The 22,896-nt window shown below is 41.2% G+C and overlaps 1 protein-coding gene across 8 annotated transcripts in view; it reads right to left on the bottom strand.

Annotated features, from left to right (window-relative positions):
- Rufy3 (RUN and FYVE domain containing 3) overlaps positions 1-22,896 on the bottom strand; it is a 70,093-nt gene that overhangs the window by 3,767 nt on the left and 43,430 nt on the right. For 3 of the 8 annotated variants that reach the window (XM_060380903.1, XM_060380904.1, XM_060380905.1), the window contains 13 exons: positions 21,560-21,683; positions 18,262-18,323; positions 17,058-17,123; positions 15,486-15,555; positions 14,141-14,233; positions 12,674-12,757; positions 10,421-10,588; positions 9,878-9,975; positions 5,666-5,785; positions 4,451-4,547; positions 2,907-2,971; positions 1,078-1,105; positions 38-106 (listed from right to left, as the gene is read on the bottom strand). In XM_060380903.1, coding sequence (XP_060236886.1) covers positions 38-106; positions 1,078-1,105; positions 2,907-2,971; positions 4,451-4,547; positions 5,666-5,785; positions 9,878-9,975; positions 10,421-10,588; positions 12,674-12,757; positions 14,141-14,233; positions 15,486-15,555; positions 17,058-17,123; positions 18,262-18,323; positions 21,560-21,683 — 1,144 coding nt within the window. Of the gene's footprint in view, positions 1-37; positions 107-1,077; positions 1,106-2,904; positions 2,972-4,450; positions 4,548-5,665; positions 5,806-5,992; positions 8,185-9,877; positions 9,976-10,420; positions 10,589-12,673; positions 12,758-14,140; positions 14,234-15,485; positions 15,556-17,057; positions 17,124-18,261; positions 18,324-21,559; positions 21,684-22,896 lie in introns of those variants that run through there. The other 5 variants (XM_060380907.1, XM_060380908.1, XM_060380909.1 and 2 more) reach the window with 3 other exon arrangements.

Below are 22,896 nucleotides of genomic sequence, written 5' to 3'. Positions count from 1 at the left end.
CTGGCACTGCGGGCCATCTCTGTGAAGAAGTACTCACCTTGGTCAGGCTGTCATCTTCCTGGCACAGCTGACACACCTGCGGCTTTGCAGCGACTGCAGGCTGACCCTAAGACACACAGTAGGTCATTAACTCCTCAAGCACAAGGAACATGAATGCTTTCGCAACATTTTTAGCCACTAAAACCAGACTACACACTGAAGGTGAAGAAACAAATTGCATTATATCCTGACTGAATTTTATTTATAACAAGAAAACTCAAGCATGCATGGCCCCATCCTTGTTCCATTACTCCACTCAGCATAAAAACACTGGCTTCATTTTAAACCTCATAAGGTGACCTAGACATAGCAGTACCTGTCTTCCTCATGGGGTACATACTGTAGTTGTGAGGTGTTTTATACTCATTTCTCTAGGTTAGAAGTAAAAAAAAAAGTTCAAAAGTGATCAGAAAGGGCTGGAGAGAATGCTCAGCTGTTAACTGAACCAGCTGCTCTTCCAGAGAACCTAGGGTTGATTCCCAGCACCCACATGATAGGTCACAACTGTCTGTAACTCCGGTTCCAGTGGATCCAACACCCTCTTCGGGCTTCCATGGGCACCAGGCATGCATGTGGTACACAGACACACAGACAAGCAGAACACTAGTACACATAAAATAAAATAAAAATACTTAAAAAAAGTGATCAAAAATCTTTTCTTTCCTATTTTATGTAAGGAAAATGAGAGGTGTAGTGAGCATTCTTTGATGCTGGTTCATCAGAGGTGACGACACACTGAAACTAAGAATCGCTGGGAGCTCAGTCAGTGTACTAAGCAGAGTGCTCTGAGCTGCTCTGCGACCCCGCAGCCACATTATGATTCCCATTTACAAACTGGATATAATTTGCATTTTTTTTAACCACCAAGAACCCATCAAACATCTGTTTTCCAACACATGAGAGTGCGTGCGGGATTGTTAAGAAGATGCCACGCAGAGGGCTGTGTCACTTGTCTTCCTCCCATGTTACCTTGGTCCTGGTTAGCCATGGCACACTCAAGCTGTGTGCAGGCCGATTTAAAACAGGGGTCTTCCTTACCTGTTCTCCTGCAGGGTGGATCAGCAGCCTGCAGTAGAGAATACAAAGGGTAACACATATCACCTCTGCAGCCCTTTCGGCAGCTCAGGACAGTTGACCAAGCAATGCTCCTCCTTTCACTTGCTCACAACAGCGTAATTATTAACTGACCTCCAAGATTCTGGACATTTGGGTTAAATCTTTTACTAGACTATCTGATCCTTGGTATCCAACACAGTTCTGATTCACAAATAATATTTTGAGTTATATTTTACCTTTCCTTTTTATTACCTAGAAAATAGCATTTGTCTTACAACCTGTAAAATTCCAAAGGCTCATTAACCATACATTTTTTAAGCTTTACTATATCTGACATTATAGGAATATACCCATTATCATACGCTATGTATTTGTCTACCTTCCTCAAATGTTCTTAAAATGGAAGCTTTCGGAAACTAATCAAGGAAGTAAAGGAGTAAGTCACGAGATGGCCATATAAAATCCATTTTGATTAAGTCTCTATGGTTTCACTTCTTAAACTTTATATGCTTTGTTATGCGGACACTCTATGAAGTCCCCCAGCTGCGGAACCAATCAAGTTAAAGGTCACCTAGAAATACTTTGTCTAGCTAGTCAAAATGGTTGCTTCCTACAGCTGGATACCTAGCTGCCTCTTGTTACCTACACCTGGTTACAGTTTTGTTACCTAGTTACCGTTTTTTTTTTTTTTTTTTTTGTGTGTGTGTGTATGTGTGAGAAAAAAAGACTTGCCTTAGGAGCAGAACAACATAATAATCTGGCTTCCGGGTCCAGATTATGGCCCTGACCTGTCAGTTTTTGTTCAGCATTCAATAAACTTCCATCAGTCTGAGTCTGGTGTCGGTCAGCATGGGGCTAGTCCTGAACCCCTAGAACTGGCAAACAGTGAATTTCTATGGCTCTACTTTTCTAGAATGCTATATAGTTGAACTTTCTTTGTTTTGTATGCAACAGCATTATATAACGCTTTATTTCTAACATGCTAAAATTACTGGTAAAAGTTAGTGCCTATGCCTTTTTTTTTCTTTTTTCTTTTTTTTTTGGTTTTTCCAGATAGGGTTTCTTTGTGTAGCCTTGGCTCTCCTGGAACTTGCTCTGTTGATCAGGCTGGCCTGCAACTCACAGAGATCCACCTGCCTCTGCCTCTCTGGCTAAGAAAATTAGGCCAGCCTGGGAAAGTACAGCACGGCAGGCAGGCCTCCTCACTGCACGGTGGGTCTCTGCACTTCTCCAACAGCAGTGTGTGCTGCATCTTCACTTCTAGTCACCATTCTTTTTACTGGGATTTTTTTTTTCCTTTTTTCTGGGATTTTTCCTTTTTGCTGGGATTAAAAGTGTGTACCATTAGTGCCTAACAAGCCTATGGTTTTCATTGTAAGCAGATCAGATGAAAGTTAAAAAACAGGAATGAAGGCGAGTTGAGATCCTAATTCAAAAAAGATGAGAGGAATACACACACACACGGCATCTCTCTCTCTCACACACACACATATGTGTACTGGTATCACATGTTCATATCCTCATATCCTACCACTTCACCCATCCAAGGGCTGGGACTACAGGTGTGAGGTAGTACACTCAGCTGAGAAATAATTTCTTCAAGTGATAACTGAAGTTCAGGAATAATGGAGGAAGAGTCAGAGGACAGGCTGCCTGGCCCTCTTGTGACTTGGCTGGCTTGCTATTTGGTTTAGTATCTACTAACTTGCCCTTTAGCTGTCTTCCTACTTCACAAGTCACTGTCTGTCCATTAGGCGCTGCCCTCCCGCCACCCCCAAATGACTTTATAGCTCAACGTGCATTACAAACACCTGTGGCTTTCTTCCAGCGGCTTCTTCAGTTTAACATTTTCCTCTTGAATTTTGTGCTTCCCATCCTGTGAAAAGAGAATAGCTCAATTAATTAATTATTCATAGTTCTAAACAGTGAGGACATCACAGGTTCTTCTGTATGTCTCAGCTTGGGAAGAAAGAGAGCATCTTGATTTTTTTCTCTCTTTTGGAGAAAGAACTTTAAAACCAGTTTCTGCATACTGTACCCACCAAGTAGTTACTAAATCAGACAGTTTAGAATTAGTTCTTTCTGGAGCATTTCTTTTATTTTCTGAAATTCAAATAAAATCCAAAGGAATGGCCTCTTCAAAGGGCTCAAGGTAAGCTGATTCTTGGGAAAGTATCTCTATCCGGATTTTCTCTCAAAAGCTGGCCAAAGCCAGCATAGCCTATTCAGCTGGATGTGTGGTTGACTGGACACGCATGTAGCTGCCCCACCCCTGTGACTCCAGCCTGTATTCAGTGAGTTTCCTGCTTGCACGGGCAATAGACCCAGGCTGGTAAGGCAGCTTTGGTAGTTTTTAGGTCAACTTTTGGGGTGTGTGTGTGTGTGTGTGTGTGTGTGTGTATGTGTGTGTGTGTATCCTACTGCCTGCTTTGAACAGCAGCCCACCTGCTTCTGAAAGCAGACTAAGTCCTTAGACCACTCAAGTATCACACAAGAGGGGTCAGGAAAACACCCTCCGAGAAGCCCTGGTCGGGGCAAGTGAAGGCTAAGAAAATTAGGCCAGCCTGGGAAAGGACAGCACGGCAGGCCGGCCTCCTCCGTCCTTCAGGTTTCCGTGCACACGATTCAGCAGTGAAGAGTGCACTGCACGGTGGGTCTCCGCACTTCCCCAACAGCAGTGTGTGCTGCATCTTCACGTCTAGTCACCATTCTTTTTACTCTGCAGCAAATTAACAGCTTGTTCTGTAGAAACTACAAAAGTTAAGTCCCACATTACGAGGCACTACACACAGAGGCACTTGCTTCTCTAAAAAGAAGAGAGAAGTGTGTTGGGCTTTTTAGATTGCATCAGTTCCAGAGGCTGTCCCTGTCCCTGCAGGTGCTAGAGACCTTTTAAGCCTGTCATACACAAAGTTCCATTCTATCCCTTTACCATTCTACACAACGCTCCCTTCCGTAATTCTAGCTCTCAAAAGAAGCTACGTGCTTATATTCACACTGAAATCCACATGAAATTAAAAGGCCCCAAAGAAACAAATCCACAGCTGAGGCAATTCTGTTGAGGGGGAACTTAAGGCTAGGAGGGATACTTGTACAAGTATCAGGACTACAAGAAATACATGTTTATTACGATATAATAGTTTTACTAAATAATTCAAAAAAGAATGCAGCAAGTTGACAATATAAATCTTAGGGGTGAGCTCAGGGTCACCTTCTCCTCCATCCAAGCAGCATGCTTTGCTGTCTGCATACTGTGCACCACAGCAACGAAGCATGTGGACTGTGAAAGACCCGAGGGACCCTTCAAGCTAGCCCCTAAAATGTGGGTGGAATAAAGCAAGTGAGCACACATTACCATGCGGGACTCTGGCTTCTGGGCCCCCTTCCCTGGGGTGCCCTTGTTTTGTGACCTCTTCTCCTTTTCTTGTTTCAGTTCTAACTCAAGCTGAGTCCTGGTTAGGTGAGAGAAGAAAAGGATGAAAATTCTGATTTCTGTATTCACATATTCTAAAGAATGCCAAACCTTTCCCTTAAAGCTCAGCAATTAAGTTTTAATGCCTGAGAAAGTTACCAGAAATATCTGGACAACCAAGCTGTGAGGCACTGGAACACCGTAAACTAGTGATGCTCTGAGATATAAAACATGCTCGCTCTTTCTATGGCAACGCGGCAAGCAGGGAGCAGCCAGTGCCAGTAGTCAGTCACTTTACACTAACTCTTCCTGAGGAGTGGCAGTTACCTGACGACACACTTCCTACAACTGAACGGCAGGGTTTTTGAGTTTGCAGTAAGATATGCCACAAGAGGACAGGCATTGCGTTTCTGTTTCATATTATCTGGCTGTTCTCTATAGTTATATACTTAGTTCCCACATACCCCAAGCCAAGACCTTGGTGGCTTCCTGCTTTACAGCCATGTTTCTTTAGTTGCAGTCAGTGTCGTAGGTACCACAGTGCCTTGAGGGATGGCCTAAGAGAGTACTTAGGGTTTAGTCAGAGACAGTGTAGCCACTTATAAGCTTAACAGTGTGAACTGAGACATACTGAACTCGTCTAAGCTGTCATTCCACCTGAAAGTAGGAATGACGTCACCTATTAAAAGGATTAATGTTAAGACCTTAGGAACATCAGTGTGTAAAGTGTTGTGAAGAATAGCACACACTGTAGGAATTCAGGAGACATTAAATTACCATAACATACAATTGTGTTAGATATTAGTTACTATATATTTGAGAACTTGGACTCTAATCCTCTTTTTGTTTTAGTTTTTGAAGACAGGAGTGTCACTATGTGGAATGCAGCTCAAGCTGGCTTCAGGCTCCTCCTGTCTCAGCTGAGATTTTTAGGCCTGCATCACCGTGTCCAGCAGCCAGTTCTTAATCATCTAACCACGAGGACGCTCAGTGGATTTCAGAACTATTCATACATGTGAAGCTTTTGGAGTCCCAACTATTTATAAGGGACACTGGGAAGACCAAGCCAAGGCGGCCTGAGAGCTGACTCCCTCCTTGCTGCTCAGCTCCCACGGTGCCCACCACCACCGCCCTGCTGGTCAAGCTGCCCCTGTTCACCGCTGCCTGGTGAGTGCCTCCACTTCCAGCTGCAGACTGTTGATCTTGTCTCCAAAGTCCTGTTTGAAGAGCCGGTTGTCCAACTCGGCAGACTGGCGGCCTCGCTCAGCCTGGCGTAATCTGGATGTGAGCCATACGAACTTGTGATAAAAAACAAAAGCCATGGTGGGGAGGAAGACCAAGTTCACAAACACAAAATAAAATAACCCAAGGAAGAAGGGATGGTGAGACAGAGGGGAAAAATGCAGGACACAGGGAGAAAATATGGTGGGGAAAAAGATGGAGAAGAAACAAATTCTAAAGAAAAGCAAGATGAAGGTGAATCAGGCAGAGGAAAAGCTGATTTTCTATTTTTTTTTTTTTATTCTAGTACTACAGTTTACAGCCATTAGATGATCAACAACAAGACATCACTTTTTGGAAATCCATATCCAGAGCCACCCTCAAGTACAGTTATTCACGACAACGCCACTGTCTTTCTTTCCTAACACTCTGGTACTTCATCCTTCTGTCTTCCACATACAGCTGGAGCATGCAGGCACAGCTGCCTTCTCACGTGGGGTTTTCACGATTTCCTGATCCTTCCCCTGAACCACAGGAAGCTGGAGGACATTCTATAGCAAGCCTTGCCCAGGCTTCACATTATTCCACAAGGACAAGCCTCTGTGAGAGTCCGGCTGTCTCTCTCCTTTCCATCCCTATCAGGTGGTGTGTGACCAAGCAGACGAAGAACTCAGCACTGGGGTTCGTAAGGCTCCTGACCATATCTTTGGAAGATTCTCACGGATGCTTTCTTCTAAATGTCTTATAACTTTGCACCTATAGAGAACCATGTTTTTGAAGGTAAAATATTTGAGGCTTTCTATAATAGAATTTAGAGGCATGCTATGTGTAAATCTAACTTTTATTCATTTGATTATTCTTTTTAGATGTTCATGTAAAAGGCAACTCATCACCATAAAAGGCTGATGAACAGCAGAATGCAGTAGGAGCTTTATTTATACAGGTGCAAAATTATAAGAATTAAAATGAGTTCAAGGGCACAGGATCGACCATGAAGTTGCCTCTAACACGGGCCCTTTGAGGACCCACAGAAACACATGAACTCTGCTATACTCTTCATTCTGCTGTGCCAAGAAGGTAAAGAATTTGAAGAGCAGAAAGCAAAGGGATTATCTTTGCCTCTCCCTTAGCACGGGCGATGCTACATAGCATGCCAGGAGGAGTGACAGAAACTATGGAAAAAGACCCTGGGCATTGTGCCAATAGCTGGATGGAGTAAAGGCTCATGTATATAAAAGCCTGCCTCCCCAAATCAAAAATAGTTGTTTTTTTTTAAATCAAAGTATTTATAAGATTATTTACAATGTAGAGCCTAAAAAGGATTAAATCTGTGGTCACTTAGAAAAACAAGCCCTGCTAGTATTGCTTGTGACTATCTATTGAGGATTTTTATTTTGATACTAAACAATAATGCCAGTGTTTTATTTATTTCTCATTGGAAATGTTTTTTTTAGTAACTAGGTTAGTTTCCCAGAACCTTTAGCAAATTCCCATTACAGAATAAGTGATAGAAGCTCTTGGGTAAGTGTTCTGGGTGAGGGTGATGGGCAGGAAGTCATGACTCATGACTGCACTGTGGCTTCAGTATTTCAGTAGGAAATGCAGGGGAGATTTGAAAATCGTATTTGTACTAAGTTCTCCTTGAGCTACCTCAGTAGTAAGTAGAATGACAGAGAAGGGCAGAGGTAGAAGATGACACACGTTAAGAGGGTTTCTCAAGCTTCCACACTGTGATATTAAGAGTTACCTAATCACTACTTTTGTTTCTAAGTACTTTAAAGAAATGCAAAGATGCTGCTTTTTTTTTTTTTTTTTTTTTTGGTCCAAAATCACTAAGGCAAAAATAAATTGCAAGCAATCTTGGTCACTGGGAATAGAACTGTAATGAAAGAGTAAGTACTTATCTTGGGCTAGGGATTAAACCTACACAAGGCAAAAGAAAAGGGGCCATGACCTAAGAGACAGAGCTGTTTTAGAGAGTCCTGGGTCACCACTACACTGCCGAGAGCAGGCTCACAGGTGGGGACACAGGTGCTCCTACCGTATGGTCACTGTCAAGCACACACGTGTACAGTGCTTCCATTCCCCAGCTTCCTAGGAATGGTCTCTTGATTTACTGTTCAACTCAGAAATATTTCTCAAAGTTTATTTGGTATTTAATGAGGGACCCATACGAAAAATTCTAACTCGGGGAGAACACAACAGCAGCAGCAACAACAAAACCCAACCTATAAAGCCCACTATGTATGTAAAGTCCTACAAATTCTGGGTCAACTTTTGGTGATATTTTATATAGGATCAGAGCTTAAATGTAGGAATTTCAGATTTCTCCCTATAGTTAATCTGTAGTATCAGACTTGTGAGTTGATCAACTGCAAAATGTCTAATGATGTTTTGGGATCAGTTTATTTGCTGCACTATTTAAGGTCTTTGCCTGTTTCACCAAATCTTTTTCACTTAATAAAATAAAAATAAAAATGAATTAGGAGGGTAATGAGAAAGTGGATACATAGAAAACAAAGATAGTAAGAAAATAAGTCAGACAAGTCATTATTTTAGCTCTGCTGACCTTAAATGCCAAGTCAAAACTCACTGACGAACAGTGTCAAACATTCCAAAAGCACAACTTATGAATATGTTTATTAAGTGATAAACATGTAAGCTCTATGAACAAGCAGTTGAATAATCTGCTCTGTAAATAGATCGGCCTTCGTCTATCAGTCAGAGCAGTGTCAATATTTCCAAAGGTTTCAACATCACAAGTTTGCAACTAACTTTAGTAGTAACATGAATATGCTCTGCTGTTCATGACACTCCTCCTTAGTGAAGAATCACTGAAGGAAGTCATCCATCTCATTCATTCATTCATTCATTCATTCATTCATTCATTCATATGTCAATTGATGCCATGTACATTCAAGCACAGTGACAGATATGCAAGGAGCTTACACTCTCAGAAGATAAGACACTTATACAGACTACAAGGTGAGGTGCATAGTGAGAAATGCCAGGGCAGTATTTCTAGCGGGCATCAGAGGAAGCTAATGTCAGGCGATGGCATCTGAACCTTTGTGTAAAAAATTCATTTGAAGAAGGGAACAGGAAAGGAGCTTTCATAACTGGTGGAGCTATCAGCACAGTGAGGGATGGAAAGCATGGCAAGCATGGCCAAGGTGGCTTAGCTTTGCTAAGGTCTTAGCAGGGTGGTGAGGAGGTGTCAGAGAAATGACAGGAATGTCAGATAATTGTGGGTGCTGCGCTGCGCTGCACTGTGATGCCGCAAACATTTCTCTTTTGCTACAGATGTAAGAAGAAACAGGATGTCACAAGACATATTTGGGGAGGACTGCAGGTACTGTTGGGTAAGGTCTTGCGGGTGAGAACTACAGACTCCACCTGCAGGTGTTAGTGGAAGCCACACACCTCTTCAGGAGAAAGACAGAAGGGTACATTAGAGAAAGTGAAAGGTGAAGGAGAAAGCCAGGACTGATTCTTGGAGGACATCTGCCTTTCTCAGAATCGCTGCCTCACCCAGTATAAAAATAGTTAAAGACTAGTAACAAAACTATACAATTACAAACACTATCTATTTAGAGATGGTCTCACCCTTTAACCAAATCTAGCCCGAAACTGACTAAATACAGAGCATTTTTAACTTAAAAAAATCAATTAAAATATAATTACATAGTTACATAGTTTATTGCCTTTCTTCTGCTCCCTCTAGCCTCTGTGTCCCCCTTACTCCCTCTCAAACTCATTGTCTCTTTTTCTTACACACACACACATACACACATACCACACACTGCTAAGTCTGTTTTGTGTTGCTCATATGTGCATGCTTTTAGAACTGACCTCCTGGCATTACCCAGTTAGGGGGCTCATCCCTGGGGAAGACTATCTCTCCCTCTCCCAGCTGGTGCTCGGTGCCTGTAGTTTCCTGTTTTGGGGTGGAGGGATCTGAGATTCCTTCCCTGCTAGCCTGTCTGTTATGTAGGCCACTCCTGACAGTGTTTCAGAACATTGTGGAACACACACTGATAAAATTTAAACAACATATCTGATTTAAGTTGGGTAAATTTCCTCTGTTTTTATTTGCTGAACATATTCTCAATACTTCAGTACTAAGACATTACGAAACAGCACTTTTACCTTTGCTCCAGTTGTTTAATGGTGGCAGCCATCTGATTGGTCTTTTCTTCCAAGCGACTGTTTAATTCACTTTTTTGTTTTACTCCTAGGTCTGAACTCTGTTAGAAAAGAATTATAAATTATTTATAGTGCATGTTTTTGATCATAATGGCAAACAGAAAATAAATAGAAGTGCTCTATACTTGTTTATCAGTTAATTTCCAAGTAGAAAAAGAAAGCCAAGAAGCAGGAGTTGAAGCAGAGGTCACGAAGGAAGGCTTGTACCTAAAACTAGCCAGCACAGATGCTTGAAAAAGAAAAAAAGAGAAGAGAAGGAATTTGATTCTCCCTTTACTATGTAAAAGGTGGCCATGATTTTCAAGAATAGCAGTGAATTTTAGGACAGTCTGAGTATTTGAGCAGTCTGAGTTTGTGAGCAGCTGGCTTCATAGGGAGCTGTGACGCTTTCTCCTGGACCGTGAAAGTGAGTCTGTAGACCAAGAGAGCTTCAGGGTAGCAACAGGAGTTCCGAGAGCCAGGGAGTCTACCCTGTTGTCCCCCTACCTGCAGCTTAAAGGCAAGTTCATGCTTGAGAGCCCGGAGATCATCCAGCTGCTGCCGCAGGGACACCAGGGCATCCTGCTTCTCACAGACATCCTTCTCCAGCATCTTCATAGCCAGTTCCATCTCCTGTCTCATGCTTATCTGGAGCTCCAGCTCCTTTTCAACATCCTGCCCCAAAGGCAAAAAACAAAAACAAAACAAAAAAACCTGCTTGCACTCTTTCCTCAATTAAGTAAATGCCATACATTTCACAAGAAAAGATAGTTGACTTTTTTGACAGAAGACTAAATTTTTAAGAGACATCAATAATAACTATTAGGATTAAGAAGAGGAAAGTTTGCTTGGCTGTTCTTGATATTAGCTGAGATGCTCTGGGTCCCTGGAGGTCAGTTTTTGGGAACGGCCAATATGGCCGAGTGGAATTTTATCACTGATTATGAAACTCTTTGGTTTTACCATAATCACAGAAGCATTATTTAGCAGGCACATTGACTGGAATTTTTCTGTATTCAGGTCATGCCCAGTGCACACCTTGGATCGTCTTACTTAGTTTCCTGTCTCTTAAAATGTGATACTACACATGACAACTTTCAAGTTTTGTATTGTATGTCCCCTCTTTAAATAGTTATGGTAAAAATGGTTGATGCTATCTCATGCTGACCTTATTCCTAGGATACTTTTTGTTTTGTTTTGAGACAGGGTTTCTCTGTATAGCTTTGGCTGTCCTGGACTTGCTTTGTAGACCGGGCTGGCCTTGAACTTACAGAGATCCACCTGCCTCTGCCTCCCCGAGTGCTGGGATTGCAGGTGTGCACCACCGCACCCAGCCCTAGAATAGTTCTCACGGGAAACATTTTAATAACTAATTTTTACACACATATAGAGTAAATATTAGTTCTTTTAAGCACATTAAGAAGGTGTTTTCAGAAATCCTGAGTTTCTGCCATGTACTCTTAACTTAAAGAAACTTCTTAGTACAAATTAAAGCATCCCTCACTTTCAACTTTTCACATTTTTAGAGACACTGCAGAGCTTATAATGGGATTCTGTGGTTTTTCATATTATCTGACTTTCAGGAGATGTAAATACATTACTACTAGGGATTACTAATATACTAATATTAATAATCTATTATGGGAACAGTATTCCTTTTTAGAAATCATTATAAATACATTTATAATTTATGAGCTGTGTATACACATATCTACACATGCATCTATAGTTTAATAATACTGGATAATTTTTCCATTTATATCTAAGAAAAAGAATAAATTCAGAAATAAAAACTAAAATTGAAAGTGTAATTCTCCTCCCCTGAAGGGGGTGCAGCCTTACCAGGCCACAGAGGAAGACAATGCAGCCAGTCCTGATGAGATCTGAAAGGCTAGGGTCAGAGGGAAGGGGAGGAGGACCTCCCTTACCAGTGGATTTGGGGAGGGTCATGGGATGAGATGAGGGAGGGAAGGTGGGACTGGGAGGGAATGAAGGAGGGGGCTATAGCTGGGATACAAAGTGAATAAACTGTAATCAATAAGTATAAATTAAATAAAAAAGTATAATTATCCAGGCAGTGGTGGCACATGCCTTTAATCCCAGTAATCAGGAGGCTGAGGCAGGCAGAGTTCGAGGCTAGCCTGGAACACAGTGATTCCAAAACAGCCAAGGATGCACAGAGAAACCCTGTGTCAAAAAAGAACCAAAAGAAAAAAAAAAAAAAAAAAAAAAAAAAAAAGGTGCCACACTCTGACCTATGATTCACAAGGTGAAAGGACAGTGACCTCTGGGGAAATACCTCAATATCTGCAGAAGAGAAGTCTGAGTATAAGGCCTGCATAGTTAAGCCCAGCAGAATATCATAGCACACACCTGATCTCCGAAGACCACAGGCAGGAGGATTGCAAGTTTGAGGTCAGCCAGTGTTCCTGCCATCTAAACCGTAAAAGTGAAAGGGAAGGACTAACAAAATTGTTGTTGATAATACTCAGAAAGCGATTTCAGAAAGCTTTGTAAGGAACACAGGTTCAAAGGAGCTGGGCATGGTGGTGTACAGCTTTAATCCCAGCACTGGAGAGGCAAAAGAAGGCAGATCTCCGCAAGTTCTAGGTCAGTCAGAGCCACACATTGAGACCCTGTCTCAAAAAGTGTATGTGGGCAGGGTCAAGAAATAGTTTTACAGGATTTGTAAAAACATAGGGGAGTGCCACTGAGAGTCCAGACCTTGTGGCCTAGCTAGTAGAACGTAAGGAAGCTTACCAGCCGTAGCTGTGTCTCCTCCTTTAAATGCTTTCTTGCTTCACTCAGCGCTTGCCCTTCTGCAGTTCTGTCTTGCTTAGGACCCTTGAAAAGATACGTAAGAGTAGATATTTAAGGATTTAAAGACTATCTACCAAATTAGTAAATACAAAAAAGAAACTCAAGGTGAGTATATTTAAAAGTTTATGTTGAATTGGAACTTTTCTGTATCTTTACTTACAACCCTAAAGTGAGTTACCAAGATCGGTGGTGGAAGTTCCCCAAATCAGTCTTGGAAAATACTATCATAGCTATGTGTGGTGGCTCAGGCCTGTAGTCTTAGTACTTGGAGGCTGAGACAAAAGACAGCTGAAAAGTCTGAGGCCAGCTTGGGTCACAGACTAAGGCACTGTCTAAAAACAGAAACAAAAACCCACCCACTGAAACAAACAGATAAAACAAGGGAATGAGACACAGTGCAGGCAGCAGAGTGCTGCTTTGGCTTGCATGAAGCCTTGCAATCAATCCCTAACACCTCATAAACCTGGAGATAGTGGGACCTGTCTTTAATCCTGCCACTTGGGAGGCAGAGGCAAGAGTCTGAGGTAAATATGGGTCACACAGTGAGATTCTGTCTCAAAGAATACCAATAACAAAAACAAAAAGTAAGCACTGAGCAATATAAAATAGGTTTTCAAAACTACACTGTATAAAAAGCTTGGTACTTGGCTGGGTAGTGCTGGTCCAGGCTTTAATTCCAGCAGTTAGGAGGCACAGGCAAAGCAGGACTCTGTGAGTTCAAGGGCAACTTGGTCTACATAGTGAGTTCCAGGACAGCCAGGGCTATACAGAGAAACCCTGTCTTGAAAAAATAAAACATAAACAAACCAATAAAAAAGCCTGGTCTTTGAAGGTATTAAGTTATCTAGAAAACTCATTTGCATGCAACTCTTTCCCAGTGACTACTGCTAACAAGGCTACTCAATTTTAAGGAGTAATATAGTATAAAATAACGGTTTTTTAATGAACAGTTAAAGTTATTTTATGTATATGAATGTTCTACCTGCGTGTTTATCTGTTCCCACATGTGCACCTTGTGCCCCCAGAGGGAAGAAGAGGAAATTGGATCATCTAGAGCTGCAGTTACAGACAGCAGTGAGTTGCCCTGTGGGAGCTGAGAATTGAACCCAGTTCTTCTGGAAGAGCAACAACTCTCTTAACCCGAGCCATTGCTCTAGCTCCATTATTAAGTTTAACCACTAAACACAGTACAGACCTTGACTGCATACACACAAGAGCTTGAGTTAGCCTTTCCAACTCTCTAAAACAAATGTAAGCAGTGGCGAGGCTAAGCAGCTGCCACAGTTCAAAGGTCGAGAGTCTGTGAGCTATACCCTGTTCCCGGTAGAGTGAGCTTGAACCGTGCCACTGGCCAGGACCCAGCCAGAGTCCTCCCCACAAACTCCTTACAATCCACTGAGGATTTACCTTCCGACTGGATTCCAGTAGATAGGAGCTTTCTTCTTTAACTCGTTCCATTTCTTCTTGTAAGGTAATAATTCTGTTGTTGGCAACAGCAAGCTGTTGACCAAAATAAAACAAGACCAAAACCCTTTTATTCTTTTGTTAAGTAGAATAATTTATGATCTGCTAAGACATAATTTTCAGGCTGAAATATTCTTAGGCATCTTTGGCTAAAAGAAGCTATCCTTGTCTAAACAAGGGTTTAATAAAATGTTCACTTCCTGTCATGGGGTCATCTTATGAATCCTCCAAAAGACCTTTTATAGGTAATTCCTTCACTTAGGAGGCAAGGTAGGAGGATTTTAAGTTTAAGGACAGAGTGGGCTAAAAAAAAGACCCTGTTTCAAAAAAGATACAAACTATATATTCTATCTATCTATCTATCTATCTATCTATCTATCTATCTATCTATCTATCTATCTATCTTTGTTCTGATGAAAAACTAATTAGCATATTCCTGATTAGTACATTGAATTTATTTAAACCAAGTTTATCTCACTGTACCTAACAGGACAATTAGAAACATCAAATGAGCTTCGCAATATGGATCACTGCACTTCAGATCTTGATGAAAACATCTATACAGGCTAAGCTACAGATTCAGTCTACTCATCAGATGTCAAACATGAGGTTAAGTTTCTCTTCTAATTCTACAGACTGTTTTAAGAGCTTTCACGTTTACCTTCTTCCCTAATCTTCAGTGTAACTGTGGAGCAGGAAGAGGAAGTATAAGTATGCTCATTTGCCAGTGGGGAAGCCGTGCTTACTCAGAAGCACATGATGGTACATAGCATAGCACAGAAACAGGGGTCACTGGCGTGCTGACCATGCTCAAGAGCAAACAGGATGTAGGGTCAGGAGCTGGCCAGCTTGGAACCCAGATCAGTGCTCCAGAGAACTCTCTGTCTGAAAAGGGTGTCTGTGTGTTGTCTAGTTGTACCACATCAATAGTGGTCAAAGTCCTTACTGAATTCTGAGTACCATGATGTATATTAAATACTTCCTCCAGGCTCATCCAGACAGACTGCTCGCACAAAGAACACTTAATTAGCTATATATTAATTTGTTGTTATACTAATATAATTATACAACAATAAATATGTTATAATATACTAACTTTATATATTATATAGAACAGCTATATAATCCAACTGGGAAAATGAGGTCCTGACCACACAGTCAGAAGTTATTTCTTATAGGAGTTCTTATCTGAAAAGTCAGACCCTTCATGTCCAAGGTAATAGGAGTGATTGGCTTCTCTAATATATATAATTAAATTTTATAGGTCAAATAATTTCCAAACACTTACCTCCTCTGTCAATTTCGTGTTGGATTTTTCTAACAAATCTACTTTTGTCTGAAGGTTGTTTACAGTAGCACTATTAAGGAGAAAAAAACCGTAATAGTTGCTTTTGAAAAATGAAACAATAACCTATATTTGCCTTCCTAACCCCCATCACACCGTTCTATACCAACCTTTTAAGGTTTAACTAGTACATATTAATTACACAGAATGAGTTTGTGATTATTCACGCATGCATTCTATATAATTTAGCTTTTAGCTTTTTACTTGTATAGTGTTATAGATGTAATGTTCCCCTCCTCAGTTTAGCAGCTGTCATCATCTGCAGCTTGCTGCTGGTGTTTTACCGTATGTCTTTATGTCTGTATAAATATATGTTTACCATGTGTGTGCTTGTGCCTGCAGAAGCTAGAAGGCATCAGAGCCTCTAGGACTCGAGTTACAAATGGTTGTGAGTCCTCATTTGGGTGCTGAGAACTGAACCTGGCTCCTCTAGAAGAGTTAGAGCTCAAAACTGTTGAGCCATTTCTCCAGTCCCCAGTCCATTTCAAACTTATTTTTATCAATGAGAACAAAGACCTGCAAAGCATACTGTACTTTGCCTCTGTAACTATAGAAGCTTATAACTACATTATAAGTAAATTGAGAATTAGGTTTTATGCCACGATGGTGGCACACACCCTTAATCCCAGCACTTGGAGGAAGAGGCAAGTGGATCCTCATGAGTTCAAAGCCAGCTGCCAGCCTAGTCTACAGAGCAAGTTCCAGGCCAGCCAATGATACATAGTAAAATCCTGTCTCAAGAGAAAGAGGGGTGTTGGTGTTGGTTAATGGCTTTTAATAACAGAATTTATAAAACTTCTATAGGCTATAAACAAGATAATAGTTAATGGCTATGTTAATGTTAATTATTCTTCTAAAATTATTAAGCTGATTTTAACACAAGAATATCAAAGTAATTCTGGAGAGTTTGAAATACCTGGTAGTGAAAGCAAAGAGAGAGGAAGTTACTGTATCAATTAGTGTGTAAGGGACAAATGCAAGGGGACAAGAAAGACAGTTAAAACATTAAAATAATGAACCATGACTGGCATGGTGCACACCTGTAATCCCAGCACTCAGGAGGCAGAGGAAGGGGGATCTCTGTGAGTTCCAGGCCAGCCTGGTTTACAAAGGGAGTCCAGGACAGCCAAAGAAACACAGAGAAACCTTGCCTTAAAAAAACTAAAAACCAAAACCCAATAATAATAATAATAATAACAACAACAACAACAATAGATAGGTAGATAGATAGTTTACCCAAGCTCAGTAATGTAGAAGGTAGCTTTATCCATGGCCAATATAAAACATACACACCAAATGTTTTATAATTCTTAACTGAATATACTTATTTAACCTCTAGAGTTACAATTTCATGATAATCTTTTATTGTCCTCCACTACTTAATTCTGTGATCGGCAAACAGGAATTTTCTATGCATTTAGTGAATACTGACTGAGCGAGTCCTTACTGCTCACTGTTTTATGTTTCCTTTCTCAATCAGTAAACCCCCAATAAAAGAATTGTATTCATTCTTACTTCAGATGTCTATTGAGTTCTTCTACGTAGTTCTTCTGGTCTAGAATTGCGGTAATCTGTCCATCCCTGGAGGGAAAAATAATGGAAGTAAGATAAGTGATAGGAATATCATCTCCCATCCCAGCCCTTCATAGAGGATGAGAGCACTGGGGCACAGACATGGAATCAGAAGTCACACTTGGTACATCATCATCTTGACGTATCAACAAGCAAGATTCTGTGGCTTAAAAGTGGGGGAAAAGAACCTATATTATTAAGGCTTTCATGAGGATCAAGCTATTTTAAGTACCACATGTGTGCAGGGCCCTCATGTCTCCTGGAACTGGAGTTCCGGATGGTTTTGAGCTGCTCTATGGGTGCTGGGGAAGGAACTCATGTCCTCTGGAAGTGCAGACAGTGTTCTTATCCACTGGGCCATCTCACCAGTCCCAGTTTTTTTTTTTTTTTTTTAAGACAGGGTCTCAGTATGCATCCCTGGTGGGACTGGATGCCTGTTGAGTGCTGGGATTAAAGGCATGCACCATGATGACCTGCCTCTTTCTTATTGTGAGTTTCTAATCTTCCAGGCCCAGCCTCCCAGGGTAGGATGTGGGTGTGGCATAGCAACGCCAAGATTGTCTATATGTTCAAGACCTATTTCAAGCTATGGAGAACTGGCTGGTGTGATGATTTCACACCTTTGTTGTATAGCTGAGAAGTAGAGGCAAGTGGAAAGCCTCAGCTTCAAGTTTAGCTTGATCTACATAGTGAGCCCTAGGACAATCTGGGCTATAGTATGAGACCATATAAAAAAAATAAGGACAAAACAATGTGGAGAGTTGGATTGACTTTATAAATCTTTATACCTAGCAGGAAAATTATTACCTAGAAATCCTTATTTATTTATTTATTTATTTATTTATTGATACAGGGGTTCTCTGTGTAGGCCTAGCTGTCTTGGACTCACTCTGTAGACCAAACTGGCCTCAAACTCACAGAGATCCACCTGCCTCTGCCTCCCAGAGTGCTAGGATTACAGGTGTGCATTACCACGCTCATTTAGAAATCTTTTTAATCCTATGCGCAATAATCAGATATTTTTGTCAATACTTTATTAAAGTTATATAATCAAAAAGTCTTCTGCTAAGGCAATATTGCTGTAAAGTACCCTCGCCCCAAATTTGCTGTATCAGAGAAAGAAGAAACTTAATTTCTTCATACATACCCTTCACTACCTTTACTGCTGTTTCCATCTTTTAGATACATTGAAAAATCTATAACTCCAACCTGCAGAGAGAATTTTCAGAAATTAATAGAGAATTTAGTACTTCTCTGAAGACATAAACAAAGTTGCTTTCTAGGCACTCAAAAAAAATAACATAACCACAACATTCACCAGGAGTTTACGATGAACATTTAAGATTGTCCTGTGAGTATATGGTAAGGGAGGAAGTAGAAGAGCCAGGGTAAGTCATAGGGGCTGAGGGTGTGGCTCACCAGCAGAGCATTCCCCTCCCAGGTGCAAGCTCTTGTGGGGAATGTCCAGGTAGGCCTTTTGGAGGCCCATAGGGAATGGTGAGGGCAGCGTTAGCCACTCCTATGACTCCTCGAAAGATCCTGCTCCATGGCACACAGTGTTGATCCACTAGGGACTCCTAGCACACTAGTGAGGTCTCAAAATGGATCCAAGGCTAGCATGGTGAGTGCTTTCTTCTTCTTTATGGAAGCCTTCTTAGGTCACCTTCCTCCCCCTCCTTCCCCAACTCCCACATTTCCTTATAGTCTCACCAACCTGACAGATTGTAACTGGTGCTTGAGGCTAGCATGGGATGGTCTGATTGGCCTTTCAATCATTTAAAGGCTGTTACACTGGATAATAAAGTTAGATCTGCATCCTTGAGTCTGATTCCTGGGATTCTGTGTGGGCTCCATCACCACTCACCCCCTTCCCCTGGTTTCTGATCCTTACAAACTCTTACTTCCGTGCTCAGCACCATACATTGCCACCACCACCACTGCCAGCAGTAGCAGCAGCAGCAACAGCAACAAAAATAAGAAAAAAGAGAAGACAATTCATGTCAGCCCTCAGATTACTGAGCATAAAGAATAAGGTTTAAATTTTTTTGCCTTTTTGAGGCATTCTGCTACTACCTTTTTATGTTCTTCTAGGAATAACTTTTTAAAAGATAGAGAAGTTATTGTTCTTATTTATTTGTTTATTTATTTAGGTTTTTCAAGGCAGGGTTTCTCTGTGTAGCCTTGGCTGTCCTAGACTTGCTTTGAAGACCAGGCTGGCCTCAAACTCATAGATATCCTCCTGCCTCTGCCTCCTGAGTGCTGGGATTACAGGCATGTGCTACCACGTCCAGCTTATAGAAGTTATTTTAAGAATTATTTTAAACTTAGTTTCTACAAGCTTGCGAAGAACTGGGTTTCAGTACATACTTCTCGGTGCCCTGCTCCTTCCCTTGCTTCCTCTCTTATGCCATTTCACCCCTGCAGCTTACTCTGCACTTTCACCTCACATGCACCCTTCTGCCTTCCCCCATCTTTGTCAGCATGTCATGTCCTCATTTGTCATCTATTTAGTTTTATAGTTTAGAAAGCTTTAGTCAGAAGCTACACCCATGAAGTCTCATCTATGTGACTAAACCTGAGCTAAACAAGGACAGCCACAAAAGATATGTTAAAGTGGACAGGTGGAAGCCCAACAGGCCCAGCCCACACAAAGAACCGCAGCCAAACAGTCTTTCCAGGAAAGAACACACCAACTGATTATCCAGTATCAAAAGGGCAGCCCTGAAAACATACATACAAATAACATTACACAGACTGAGCACATTATATATATATGTATGTATATATATATATTTATGAGTGTATATATATATATATATATGAGCAACAATTTAAAAGGGAGGCTATAAATTTGAAAGAGATCAAGGAAGGAGTTAATAGAGGGTCTAGAGGGAGGAAAGAAAAGGGCAAATGATACAATTATACTATAATCTCAAAAATAATAAAAAGTTATAGCTATAATCAAAAAAATAAAACCTATCCCCTTCAAAACCTATTCCCTTATGTGCATTTCACAAAATCAGAGAAAAAGCAATTTAAAATACAATCTAAAACCACCCCCCAAATGACCACTGCCAACATTTTGGTGTCTGTTTCAACTTTCTTTGAGAGATCTCTTCATTTTTCACATCAGCCACTTTATTACACCTCTTAATGCTTTTAAAAAATCCAAATCAAACAACATTTTCTTTCCTAATTTCCCTGAGTAAAGTGAAACCAACTCGTCACATGATTGCCTACATAAGGGGTGAGAAGTCCAAGGGAAAACAGCTGTATTATTGGGCAATTAACTGAAGCGTGGCCCTGATCAAAGGACTGTGTTTACAGACTCCTTTACTGTTCATAATAAGTACTCTTTTTTTATCTGTATATATTAAGAAAAGGAAAGCATGAACACACACAGGAAGAAAAAAAAACTAACTACAAGATATATCCAGCTAGAAATAAGAAAGACACGCTTTGAAACTAGGTAGCTGGGGTAAGGCTGTCACTATGAACTACTATGCTACCCTGGCTGTTAATATGCAGCCTTATACTAAAGAAAGGACAGCCAAGGCAAAAACTTGAAGACAAATATCTGACTTTTTTACATTCATACTGAGATGCAGGAGGAACCTGAAGCAGTAGGTAGGACTGATGTTATGAAGGATTTACTAATAAATTTGCTTAGGAAATATAGAATATAGAATTTATCTAAACGGGTTCTGCCTCCAATATGACTGGAAGATAGTAATGTACTACCTGGGCTTGTTAGAAACTGAGAAAGAAAACTGTGTGTCATGATTGAAGGTTAGGGTTGATCAGAGAGTTTTACTACTGTTTGTTTACCAAGCTTGATCTCTAATTAGGCTCCACTTCCACAACAAAAGGAGACAACCTTGATTTACAAGCTTCCTCTAGGCCTTGAAGGGGTCAGGGAAAGGCAGAGGGTCACAACCACCTTAAATCTGGGCTTGTCGTTAAGTCCCCTGTGCTCTTACCAGGTAAAGCATAATTCTGATAGGTGGACAAGATGAACCTGGGCTCATCATGAACAGCTATTTGGAAATAACACTGCTGTGGTTAAATATTCAGGCAATATCTGTGCTGTGTAGATCTCCCATCTGCCCAAGTGGCCAGACTTCCAGCCTCCTAGCTCTATTTAAATTGTTCAAAGCGTAACCTGGGGCTCGGACCTGAAGGAGTACTGAACATTCATAATTTGAATAGCCTAGAGCCTAGGGCCTACATATATATTCTACTCAAGGCTGGTTCCCTTTTGTGCTTCACCATACCCAGTCACACACTTAGAGCTTTTTTCTCTGTCGAGGTCTAAGTGTGCAGAGTGGGAAGGCATATGACACCCTGTTTACAGCGCTCACAATGCAGTCTGACTTCACTGCTGTGATCTAATCAACCCAGGCAGAGCAGCCAGGAGACCCCCTTGGCTGCTGAGTCTTCCCAACCTGAGAGTCCAGGTCTTCTCCTTTCATGCAGAAGTTGGCATCAATGACGTTCAGACCCACCAGCAGACCAGCAATAATAGCTCCTTCTTCTTCCATCATGAGGGCATTGGCTTCATAGAACTCACTGCGACAGAAACCCACAGAGCGCTGTTACAATAAGAACCTTGATACCCCAGTAAGACTTGAGGCAAGAAGAAAACCTCTCGCCTCGTCGCTGAGCATGGAACTCTCTGAAGGTACTTTCATAAGTAGACATTTTCCGTAACAGGCTCATGAGCAAACCCTGTAGGTTCTGGAGCTTCTGTGGTTGAGGCTGGTACACGGACTCCACTGACTGACTGTGTTCATGCTGCACGGCAGGGCAGTGCTGTAAGCTTTGAACCATTTTTTTTTTTCTTTCCCCAAGACAGGGTTTCTCTGTGTATAGCCTTGGCTGTCCTGGAATGTACTCTGCAGACCAGGCTGGCCTTGAACTCACAAAGATCCACTTGCCTCTGCCTCTTGAGTGCTGGGATTAAAGACATGCACCACCCCACCCCCCAGCTCATGCATCTTTTTAAAACATTCTTTTTAAACATGTTTTTCTTTGAATTATATTTTTAAGCACATTTCTTTAATGAGTGAATAAATACATGAAAGTTCAAATTGTTTTATATATATGTATATATACAATACACTTTTATTTATATATATGTGGCTACACCACACACACACACACACACACGTTTTGAGACAGATTCTTGTGTAGTCCAGGCTAGCCTTAAACTATTAAGCAGCTGAAGGTGACTTTGAATTCTTGCTTCTCCTGCAAAGAAGGCTAGCTCCTATGTCTTGGAATCACAGGCATGTCCCACCACATCCAGCCATCAGATGTATTTTCATAAAAAGAACATCGATTAAGCCAGCACTCAGAGTAAGCAACTTACATCAGAGATTCAGATGCCACCTCAGGCCTCTTTCTACTTGTTTCTTACTACTCAACTGTACCTGGCTAAGGGTAGTCTCTTTTCTATCAGGAAAGATAAGGTTTTATTCATGTTTCTGAGCTTCATGTATTACACATGTATTTTTATGACTGATTAGTCTAATATTATATGCAATAGGATCCATGTTGCTGTTTATATCTGAGGCTGTGGAAGTGAGGGGGCTGCTTGCAGAGGTCAGGCCTTTCTTTCTACCACGTGCATCCCAGGGATGGAACTCATGTCTTCACGCTTGGTGGCCAGCACCTTAACCTAACCACTGAGCTACCTTGCTTCCCTCTATGAAAATTTTTGTTCATGTTTTTTGTTGAACATAATGTGTTTATGTTGGATATTTTAACTATGATCACTGTA

This window comes from Meriones unguiculatus, chromosome 3, assembly GCF_030254825.1.
Source record: "Meriones unguiculatus strain TT.TT164.6M chromosome 3, Bangor_MerUng_6.1, whole genome shotgun sequence".
Classification (NCBI taxonomy): Eukaryota; Metazoa; Chordata; class Mammalia; order Rodentia; family Muridae; genus Meriones; species Meriones unguiculatus.
The sequence above is the reverse complement of the archived record's forward strand: the minus strand, read 5'-3'. Positions and strand labels throughout refer to the sequence as shown.